Below are 11,646 nucleotides of genomic sequence, written 5' to 3'. Positions count from 1 at the left end.
AAACATTGTTAATTATTTCATTTATTTGGTTAATTAACTGGGGAACAGAGAATTAATTAAAAGATATTCGGTGAATGAACTTTGTCCCAATAAGCATTACTTCAGCCCACAAATGACGCAGCCACCACCTTATATATATATATATGAGCGGGAACTATATAGGTCACACAAATTTTGTTCATCTCTATTGCTGCTACTGCCATCAGCCACCCTGAAACCTCAATTGCTTTCTCATCAATCCGCCATGGAAAATCACGCGATTCCGGCAGCTCAGATCGATGCAAATGATAGGCCTGTTAAAGAGTAGACTTGCTTAATTAATCTGGCTGCTTTTGTTTTTTTTTTTTTAATAATTCGATCGATCCTAATTTTATTTTGTTTTTCATCTGACTGAAGGTCCCGCTGGAAGAGGATTCTTAATGAAGTGAATGGAAGATCTGAACGGTATTACAAGCACCAGGTGTCTCCGTTGCTAAGCAAGTCGTATGCTGAGGTATGAGTTGACATTATTTGGTGCACCGTCTAACATCTAATCTACACTGTTTTAAACGGTTGTCCTGTAGAGGTCCGACGACAACCGTTTTATAAGTCCATCTGGATAGAGATTGGACTGTCATTTTGATAAAAAGAAACAAAAAGACAATTTCATAGTTTTGACCATCTATGGTTAGAAAGCTTCCGGATAGAGGTTAGATGAACGTTTTGACCAAAAACTTTCATAGTTGACTGCCCATATGGTCAGAACGATCATCCGATATTGGCTCATCAGCCATTATGACTACAAATTTTCAGTTTGACCGTCTATGGTCAGAACGACCACTAGATTGTTTTGTGGCTGGCCGTTTGATGGTGTGAAATCAGATGAGATGGTGTAGCTATATCACGGCCATTTTAGTAATTCACTAACTTTTATTTCGCTAACCTAAGATTTGTTTTTTTGGAAGATTGGGGTATTTCCCCACGCATATCATACATGGGAAGCACCTTGCAGAACACATTATAGCCAAATCGCCTATGGTCATGTGGTTAGCATCTTTTCCCAAACTAAACAAGCCTAGTTCATAATTCCACAGTTTAGCTTTGGATCAATTAACGGATCATAAATAACGATGTTTTGCAGCTGGATAGGCTTTATTCTGAAGATGGACCGCAAGACGACGGCACATTGTTAGTGCTACCACTCTATTTTCATGTTATGTTGTTGCATTTTCTTATATATCATTATAAACAAACATGATATCTAAGTAAAATATACTATCGTGTTATGGCCAAGACAGCCGACATCTAGATCCAGAATTTAAAACTTTTACTGCTTTGGCTCAATTTCAGAATTGGAGCTGGATTCGCTTATCCCTCAGAAAGCATATTGTTCAAGATGGGTGTGTCTGCTTTGGAATTTGATACAAAGGTATAGTTTTGCTTCATTTCTTGGGAAAACATAACATCAGTGATTGTTTTAGTCAAAAATACCATGCCGGAAGTACCGTAAGTATCTAAAAATCTAGCAGTTAGCTGATGATTATGGCATTGTGTGTATTTTTATTATCACCCATCTAGGTCGCATTTTGGCATGTTTTGCATATTTAGGGCCAGGATTTGCGCGTATGCCTTAATAACTATTTACATTTAACAGGGAACTAATTTGGCATCTGTAACAAGGTCGGGGTGCTTAACGGTGCACAAATTTGAATGTCTATGCAGTCATCGAAATGGAAGTGGTAAGTTTATGAAGTTAGGTTATACTATTTTTCTCATCCCTTTTGCACTCTTAATGGTTTTAAATTGTATTTACTTTATTATCACTTTGTTTGTGAGTTTGGGTTTCTATATAACTCTTTTTCATCCTTTTTTGGTTACAGATCAGCTGAAGCACTTTCCTTTATTTGATGGGAAATTTGATAGTATCAGCGCTGTTCGTTTGAATCCTTCTTAGCAGGATGAGGTGCGTTATTAATTCCTTTTCTTTTAAATTTTCCCTTTTCTGTCTACAGAGGTACAAGTTTCATACAAGTATATATTGCAAGCGATTTGGTTTAACATTTGAGTTCATCAGATTGCATATACATCCTCTAGAAGCAGTCAACTTACTATTAGTGACATTCAGCTTTCCCAAGAAGTTCAGGTATGTTCTTCCTTTGAGTTCTCATGTGACAATCAATACTCATTTTTTAGCATGGCAGCATATATTAGTAATTACAACATAAACTTTCAATGAGAAACATGATAACTTCAGGTTCTCTTGTTTATGAGTCTGCAGGTATTAAGGAAGAGTTCTGATCGAGAGACCAAAGAATTATCTGACATTGCTTTTCTGAATGATGGGATGAGGTTTGAAAAAGAAAAAAACACTAATATTTATTATTACCTGAAGTCCTAGTACCCACTGCATGTTTTTTGTTATTTTTGTCTTATTTTTATTGATGAATTGATAACTATACGTGTCATGATATGTTGAATAGGGTACTTGCGTCCGACACAAGGGGAGTAATAAATATGTGGGATAGACGAGTGAGCGCTATTCCACAAAGGTTGCTCACAACCAAGAGAATCGCCGGCCTTACTAGCATCCAAATACTTGGAGATCATGTAAATTTTTCACATTTTTATAATATATACATTACAACAATTTTATGTCACAAGTTGAAACATGTGCGAAATTAACGTTTTCCATTTGCTTGTATCAACACTAACGTCATCTTTTTCTATCAGTGTGTGTACGGTGATAGTACGACTGGGTTTATATATGTGTGGGATCTACGTAGAATGCGTGGTGGAAGACCATTACCTGCAGCTTCTCTAAGTGATTGGGAGGTTGTTTATCATTTATAATTTTATAAATTTCACAAAAGTTGAAACAAGAATATTTTGGTTAATAATAATCGTCTCCCTTGGCAGATACACTCTATTCCTCTAACATCAATAGATTTGGGATATTTGCTGAAACAAATCGATCCTTGTAAGGTATGAAAGTTATTACTGCATATATATTTTTGTTTTTGTTTCTAAAATCTGCTCTAAGTACTTGATCATATTCTTTTATTTCATGTACGTTGTATGGTGCAGATAAGGCATGATCGTCGACCAAAAGAGCTATATGCAATCAGCATCAATCCTTCTTGTCCATATCAGCTGGCATTCCACCTTGATGATGGCTGGTAAGTTTAGTCGGGAAAGAAATCCGTCGTTCGATACCTTTGATGTATTTATTAGTGTTTTTGCGTCAAATATTTTTTCTTTGTGTTTTAAAGTCGCCTGGCTCCTTTATGAGTTTTAGGTCAGGCATTGTGGATACGCATAATTATCAAGTGTCGCACATCCATTGCCCTCAATTTCCTATTTGGCTGTGAGTCATTTTTAACCTTTCTATCTTATTTATGTATAATTATTTTTCCTTACAAAGGTTTCATAATCCAAAGTTTGTAATATCTATCATGTTTGTTTATCAAATTAAGGATAATCAAGCTTATGGAAGACCTATATCATGCTCAATGAAACCGTCATGGCTGCCAGAACACTCGGTAAAAACATTACTTTTTTTTAGTTGTTTTCATTAAGTGACGTGAGTGTTCCTTTGGTAAGACACTTATTCTTTAATCATTTACCTCCAAGACACCACTGCTAAATTTCCAACATTATATCATATAAATTTCTCTGGTCGTGGTATGCGTTTAACATGTAATTGGTTACATATAAATTATAAATTTCTTTAATTTATATAAATTTATGTGTTTAATGTCTATTCTTTAATCATTAGCTCTAAGACACCAGTTCTATATATCTAACATTAAGTTATATCAATTTCTTTGGTCGCGTTATGTGTTTTACATTTAATTGGTTACACAGAAACGTGCATGTTTGAATTAGTACATATACCTATGTGCAGATTTATGCGGCTCTATCAACTTCTCGCAAAGGTCTTCACTTACTAGATTTTCATCCACACCCGAGCTCCCCATGCCATGTGGATTATGAGTAAGAAACGTTCTGCCTTTTGGTTTCCTATTAAAGCTAAAGCTAAACTTTTGATGTTATTTTGAATTGCCATTATTCCTGTAGCGATGCTGAGAGTCTCGGTGTGAATGATGAGGACAAGCGAAGCATATTTGTGCCGTTATCTAAGAATGTTACGGCTTGCGCCGTCCATCCAATTAATGGCACCATTGTTGCTGGAGCTATGGTGGGTATACATACATACATACACCTTTATATTGTTTATATTTTTAAAGGATGTGTTGTTAAGGCTCATGTAAAAATTATTGTTTTTTTGTTTAGGATGCGTCTTTGTTAACAGTTTCTCAAAAGCATATTGGCATGAAAGGAGATGGTGATAATGACCATGATGTTGAGCAATCATGAAAGATCGAGGCTAGACGTGGAACCGTAAATCATAGTATAGAGGAATGAAAGCGGCCATATCCGCCCTTATACAGTACATGATTTCATGATATGTACGGAGAAAGATATGTTAGTGAGGGTGGAGAATGGGGATAGTCTCACCAGCATTATAGAAAGAAGCTAGCAAGTCCAAATAGTTTTTAATTACTTTATGTTGTTTTATATTTGTTGTGATGTCCTACAATTTACATCAAAGCATATGTTTGACATTTTACATTTTGGAAATTGCTTTTTAATTGGTGGAATCTGTCTCTACTCTCTTACCATGCGCTAATTATTTTGTTACCATGTGCCTATAAGTGACAAGATTTAGCATTGCTATGTAAGAAAAGATTCTTGGAAGGTCAATCAAATAGACGAAAAAATGATACTTATAATAAGAAGATGATGGCATGGGTCTATCTCCACATCATTTTTTTAGAATTTATTGACAGCCAATTAAGGGTGCAAGCGAGTCATGCTCGCGAGTTACTCGAGATCAGCTTGTTAAAAAACTTGATCAAGGCGAGATTAATCAAGCCTGAGCCCGAACTCGAGTCTAAAAGTAAATTCGTATAATAAACGAGCCCGAGCTTCACTTATCGAGCTCGAGCTGGCTCATTAGCGCACTAAACTAGCCTGCGATTTACATATATTTTTTTTAAATATGTAACATCCGGCCCCTCGCACCACCAATATTGTCCCCTTTGCCCACGAATAGCTCACGGATTTGTTTTTGGTTGCTCAGGTGGAGACTTCCCAGGAGGTCACCCATCCTGCTACTACTCCCACCTGAGCACGCTTAATTGTGGAGCTCTCCTCTCGTCCACTACCATTAAGCCCAAAACGCGTTGGTAATTTAAGAGGCGGGGCATTTACTTATGAACCAAGGATCTCTTCTGTCCACAGCCAATGTGAGATTTGCCTAGGGTGTTACAAAATATATATTTAATGATTATTAATTAATACATATGATGTTACGAAAAAATAATTAAAATAACTAAATAATATTTATTTTTTTTATATAAAACTATAATATAAAACTATAATTATAATTATATGAAAAATAATTGATAAAGAGTAAACAAGCCGAGCTCGAGCTTGAAAATCTACTCACGAGCCGAGCTTGAGCTTTCAAAATTGAGCTCGAGCTCTGGGTAAATTAAACGAGCCGACCTCGAGACTAGTCGAGCTCGGGCTCGGCTCGACTCATTTGCACCCCCTACAACCAATGGCAGTGTGCTACAAACTAAATAAAAAGGTAGCTAGTTGATAATATATAGTTTATATTTAGAACTGCCAACTTATACACCATTTAAACTACACATAAATCTACAGCAACGTCGTCGTTTGCCATGGGATCGGGAGTACCCTCAATCACTTAGGGAGATACAATGAATTGAATGGGCCAATTATCAATGAATTCACTCTCAGGTTATCCCTCAACATTGGTATCGGAGCTGAAGGTCCTCGGAATCCATTGTAATTACCAGAATTCTTACCTCACCTAGACAACCTACAGCAGCATGGCAAACAATAATAGGAATCAAGAGATGGAGAAAACCTTAAGGAACACAAAAAGAATTTTTGCTACTATTGGAGACAACATCGGAGAGTCCCTTTGCTGATATCTTATCAACCACGGACGAAGTAAATCGAAGCATTTAAGATTTAAGCAACAATAACAACTGTCTAACTCTATAACAGATTTGCAATTGAAATTTCCCAATTTTGATTCTAGAGGTCATGAATCCTTTGAAGGATGAAGTATTGTTAGAAATTAAATAAAAAGATAGCTATAGTTAGCAACTGTTAATAGTTGAGAGTCTCAATTGTAACTTTGTGATTAACGAATAACTAACTTGCAGTTAGTCGTTAGTTTGTTATATATTCTCTCAGTTTTATTAAGCCAAAATTGGAATGATGAGCTTCCGTCACCAACTACCGACCTTATTAAGCAATCATAGTTCGTGTCATGGTTGAAATTCATGCTTGAAGTCAAGGTCACTTCAATAATTTACAGAGACCAACTATATGATTCTGCTCTAATCCAACTAATCTAAATCTACTGGGAGAATTACATTGCGAAATTGTGTTCTTTCCGTTTCTTGAAATTTCTGTGCATTGGTTTGTATAGAATCATGAACTGTACACCATATCCACTACTAAAGATTGAATACATTAGAAACTGCTCCAATGTCTAAACTACATTTTCACTCTTAACACGTTCCAGTTTCATTGCCTATCATCTTTCATGAATGCTCATCATCTCCTTTTTTGCAAAGGTGAAATCACTAACAAAGATGCATCCTAAATAAAACAAAACATTTTTACATTAACCACCTTGCAAAGGACCATTTTTTTTTTCTTTTTTTCATGAGAATGAATATGGGCGCGAACGAGATTTCGATTAAATAACACTAAAAAAAGAAATTTATGAAGGGCAGTTGCCCCCATTCTTTAAGTATATGTCCTCCCATGTACACCTCATCTTATCAACTTTTAATCTACTTCACAATTAACAGTGAGTCCCAAGTCCCCTAGCCTCTAGGGGAAGGTGGGGAAGTGAACTATTAAATACACCAAAATATCGTTGAATTAAATGTTTGATATCACATAAACTACTCTCATTCAACACCCAACTCACCTTTTATTGAAAAACTAATTCATCTCTTCACCTATATAATCCAACCAAACCCAATTTTCACACCCATTAGCAACCCAACCCAAACCATTTTTATATTGACTAAATATGATTTATGCTTATCTTTTATTTATAAAAGTTTTGAAGGTTTAATAAACAAGAGATCAATATTCCAAAAAGCTCACTAGTGGTACTCTTGGGGATCTCAGCCCGGGTAGAAGACATATAAAGATGTGTCCCTACTAAAGGATAGGTGCGTAACACAGGATGTAAAGTTCGATGAAACAAGAGGTTTGAATGGAAACTTTATTTATCAACCTTTTAGACGAGTAGCCCCGGGTGTACCGATTTTGTTGTTGAATTTGAGGTATTTATTCCAGGCCAAACAAAGACTAATGGCGGGCCAATAGTGAAAACCAATCTCCGCTTTGCATCAACTTTTTTAAGTGGGTCAAGCGTAATATCTATGATGATTATCGGTGCTAGACTGTCGCTATCTAGTCAAAAACTATTAATTCAGTGTTCCTAATCACCTAAGCAAGCTAGGATAAGTAGGGTGTCGAACCACGAGGAGTATGTGGTCAGTGTGCAGTGAACTAGAGGTGCACAAATCGGTTTTTTTAAAAAAACCGGACCGGTTAATAACCGGTTTTTGTATGTCAAAACCCTAACCGGTCTAACCGGTTAGGACCGGTTTAGAAACCGGTTAGAACCGGTTAATAACCGGTTAACCGGTTTTTTTTTTTAAATAACCGGTTAATAACCGGTTTTTTTCATAATAACCGGTTTAAAAAAAAACCGGTTTTTCCATTAACCGGTTTGTTAACCGGTTTTGGCTCTAAAACTTGTAACCGAAATACGAACCGGCGGTTTGTAAACCGGTCAAACCGGTTTTTAAAAAACCGGTTTTCGTAAAAACCGGTTTCCGGTTTAAACCGGCAAACCGGTTCCCGGACCGGTTTTTTTGACCATCTCTACAGTGAACATGAAGTAGTTCAAGTAAAGTGCTGATCACACTATCAAACAGTTAGGTTTTATAGTAAACGAACTTCAATCAATCAGACAAAGCAAATCACACCCGGGAATCCAAGTACGTAACCTAACAGCAAACTCATGCAACTTAACAGATAAACTATCCTGTGTCAACTACAGACTGACTAACCGGTTAAACCTTAGGCATCCACGCTCGCTAACACACGGCACTGGTTATCAAACGGTCCATGCCAATGTGACTCAACTAAGGGCAAACGTATGCTTTCTTGCAATTAACAGGTCAACACAATCCTACAAGCAATTATCATAGCAACTGGCACACTAATTGTTCTGATCGAAATAAACCTAAACTGACGTTGTGCACAATCATACTAGACATCAATACTCATAGATTAACATCAAAGATAGTTACAATCATTTCGTTCTTAATACATGAGAAAACTGAAAAGATACAATACTCTACATCCCAGGCATGACTCGAAGGAACTAGCCGCGCATCGGCATCTCTCGGGCTTCGGTTATGATCTGGTATGACATGTATGATGCTTGGAAGTGATGGTGGCTCTCCTTACTGCTTTGAAAATCGCCTGGAAGGTGAAGAATAGCGTCTAGGGTCGTCCAAATGTGTTATATAATAAAATCCTAACTTTCACGATTCTGGGGACCATCGCGTAGCGCGATGGTCTCCTCTCCTGGTCCATTGCGCTACGCGATGGACCAAAAGTCAACGCAGTCTAATTTACAGGGCATCGCGTAGCGCGATGCCCCACCTTCAACACCCATCGCGCTACGCGATGGGTCTCTTCAGTCAGCAAGTCCATTTAAGTGCCTCGGTTCGCGTGCTGGACATCCTGGGTCTTCATTACGTGCTTGTACAGGTCCAAATTAAGCGCATTAAGTACCTGTGACCTGAAACACAATAACCACGTATGAAGTACCAAAGTTCCTAAACTAAACTAGTAAAACGACTAAGTCAACAAGTTAATATATGCACAAATAAACCGAACATCACATCCCCACACTTATCTTTTACTTGCCCTCAAGTAAAACTCTAAAGTAAACATTAACCGCCATCATAGGTCAACCGATTATCACCATTAATACTAGTAAGGTTTAAGGTCATACCCAGTTTCCCATACTGACACTTTCTAGATTGACAACCCACAAATCAAGTTAATGCCACAATAAAACTCTAGAATCGCCCAGACAAGTGTACTTTGTTTCCGGTTAAGGCATACATGTTCACACCCCTCACACTATCAACACTCCACTCGGTTTAATATCTGGACTGACATAAGATGTGCCAGTATATGTCTCTGCCCTCAAAATATCTAATATGAGTTACAACTTAATATGCTTGCAGGTCAGTCTTATCTCCACCCATTAACCACCGGTTGCATAAAGACTCGGACTAAGGTTTTGCCGAGGCTTAGGTTTGGGTGCGGATTAGGCTTATTTAGTGACTCGGGTGGATGAAACCCAGTTAAACAAACCAATATACAGACTCACAAATACAAACGAACTAGATACAAAATCAACTGCTATTTACATACTCAACTGCTAATAACAACTGAAATACTGACTGATAACTTCTTTTTGTCTCTTTTTTTTTAATTTTTTTTTCACAACAATAATAACTGAAATGACTGATAATTACAACTCGAACTTTGACAACTTTACAGCTCGCCTGACTAAATACAACTCGATAACGAACTGGATTTCATCACACGGGTAAAAATAAAATAAAGGCCAAGGCTGAAATAGTGTGTAATGTTCAGTTTAACAAACGAAAAAGGAAAATGGTCTAAACGGGCTCCTAAGGGATAATGTCGGGTAAGGAATTTATTTAGTGAGGAAAATATGTACGGAATGGGTTTTCTAAAGTCCTAATCTCCATACAGATGGTGGTATTAAGATCTCGAAAAGCATGTGACAAGCAAGTTCTAATTCTGTAAAACATACCGGTTTCCTTCAATAAATAACAAGACATGTTTTATATCTATTATATAATATGTGTATTAAGTATAGGGGCTAATCTCACAATATGTCTGGAAATATGGGCTGCCAATATGAAACATGTATACCCGTCCCCTTGACTCGTTATCCCGGCCTAAACGATTCCATTTTCAACTTCTCATTTTAAAAAAATTTGTCGGGAAAACTATCGAGAAGCTGAAAAACCAACCATGACCAATGATGTGTGGGTGAAATATCGTGCGTTAAATGAGTCATATCACATGTTTTGTGTTATTATATGCCGGAAACACGATTACTTTGAGTAGTTTTATGATTACAGGTGAGAGAAGCTTAAAGGATCTAAATTGGAACATATGAGATGGAATGTAAATGAAGATTTTATTACATGTAATGATAGAGAATTTGAAGACGAAGACGTGGCCGAAAACGGTGCGTAAACCGGAGCTATAACGAAGAAGTTATGGGCAAAACAGTGCTGAGGGGCTGTCACCGTAAAGCAGAGTCTGATGACCGTAGGCTACGGTCACACCGTAGCTTACGGTGGGGAGACCGTAGGCTACGGTGGCATGGGCGGAAAAACGCGTTTTTTAGGTTTTTTCTTGCATATTTAAGCCCGGTTCAACCCTAGGACGGCTATTCTTTATACCACAACATACTTGGACGTTTTTGGAGGTTTCTTCCACCATTCTAACACCTACCAATCACCATAATCATCCATGGTTTCATCCTTCCAATCCATAATCGAGCTAATCATGATGAAGAAGCAAGGCTAACCACTCGTGACCATCTCCGGGTGTAGGGTTAAGTTGTTCATTGGATTGTTGGTACTCTAAACCTAACTTTTGGATTTTGTTTGTGTGCTTGAAAGTATTTTTGGGTAATCAATGAGATTTGCAGTTTATTAGTTATTGATTTTCGTCATCAACAATTAGGATTGAGTTCTTAGTGTCATTGGCCTAGTAGCTTTAACCATAATACTGAGTGATTCATCATTGCCTAAGATTAACAATCAAGTAGATTATTGTTTAGCCGTGTCAATCAATTGGATTAAGTTCTAACGATCAACATAGTTAAACATTTAGTCTTTTGGTTTATTGATTCAAACAAAGGTTATAATTCAATAGGTTTAATCATCAATCTAATTTACGGATATTGGTTACCCTTTTTATAATCGTTTACAAATCAAACTAATAGTCTTTTGTTTCAACAATTCTTATAAACCGCTTGACATCGTTTGTCCACCTAGTATAATTAGTTATAACAAGTTGAACTTGATTAGCACTTTCCACTAATTCCCTGTGGATTCGACACCTTACTTGCCCTAGCTAGTGAAGGTATTTTACAAATGTTTTTGATTGACCCTTCGACATCGATCAACCAAAAACCTCTAACTTGGCATTAATAGCAATAAGTGACAGTTAACAACTTAAGTTTCTGAATACTGTTCGAGGTACTATCGGGCTAAAAATTTTCAATTTTCCCCCATCCCCACACTTGAGGTTGACATTGTCCTCAATGTTAAAATAATAAAACAATTAATAATCATTTGGGGGACGGGATTGAACTAACAGTTTGACCACTAAAAAAAACTCGAGGAACAAATGTGATGAACTAAAGCAAATTATACAATTACATTTCTAATAACTAAAATAAAAATA

The 11,646-nt window shown here is 36.9% G+C and overlaps 1 protein-coding gene across 1 annotated transcript; it reads left to right on the top strand.

Annotated features, from left to right (window-relative positions):
• The first annotated feature begins 244 nt into the window (after window positions 1–244).
• LOC143550696 (uncharacterized) lies at window positions 245–4,356 on the top strand. The gene is made up of 12 exons (XM_077041304.1): window positions 245–303; window positions 397–493; window positions 1,121–1,167; window positions 1,330–1,408; window positions 2,054–2,122; window positions 2,234–2,328; window positions 2,460–2,586; window positions 2,710–2,811; window positions 2,896–2,961; window positions 3,064–3,155; window positions 4,057–4,177; window positions 4,273–4,356. The coding sequence occupies exons 1-12, from the start codon at window positions 245–247 to the stop codon at window positions 4,354–4,356; spliced, it is 1,038 nt and encodes a 345-aa protein (XP_076897419.1).
• The last annotated feature ends 7,290 nt before the right edge of the window (window positions 4,357–11,646 follow it).

The sequence above is a fragment of the Bidens hawaiensis genome, unplaced genomic scaffold (genome assembly GCF_021521415.1).
Source record: "Bidens hawaiensis isolate Kalapana, Puna unplaced genomic scaffold, B.hawaiensis_p1.1 tig00016126_1, whole genome shotgun sequence".
NCBI lineage: Eukaryota > Viridiplantae > Streptophyta > Magnoliopsida > Asterales > Asteraceae > Bidens > Bidens hawaiensis.
Note: the sequence above shows the minus strand (reverse complement) of the source record. Positions and strands in the feature narration are given on the sequence as shown.

What these genes read in the sequence shown, in the direction of transcription:
- LOC143550696 (XM_077041304.1), top strand. Translation starts at nt 245, where the DNA reads ATGGAAAATCACGCGATTCCGGCAGCTCAGATCGATGCAAATGATAGG. An exon ending in AATGATAGGCCTGTTAAAGA is followed by an intron (nt 304 to 396) that starts GTAGACTTGCTT and finishes ATCTGACTGAAG; the next exon opens with GTCCCGCTGGAAGAGGATTC. An exon ending in AACAAATCGATCCTTGTAAG is followed by an intron (nt 2,962 to 3,063) that starts GTATGAAAGTTA and finishes TGTATGGTGCAG; the next exon opens with ATAAGGCATGATCGTCGACC.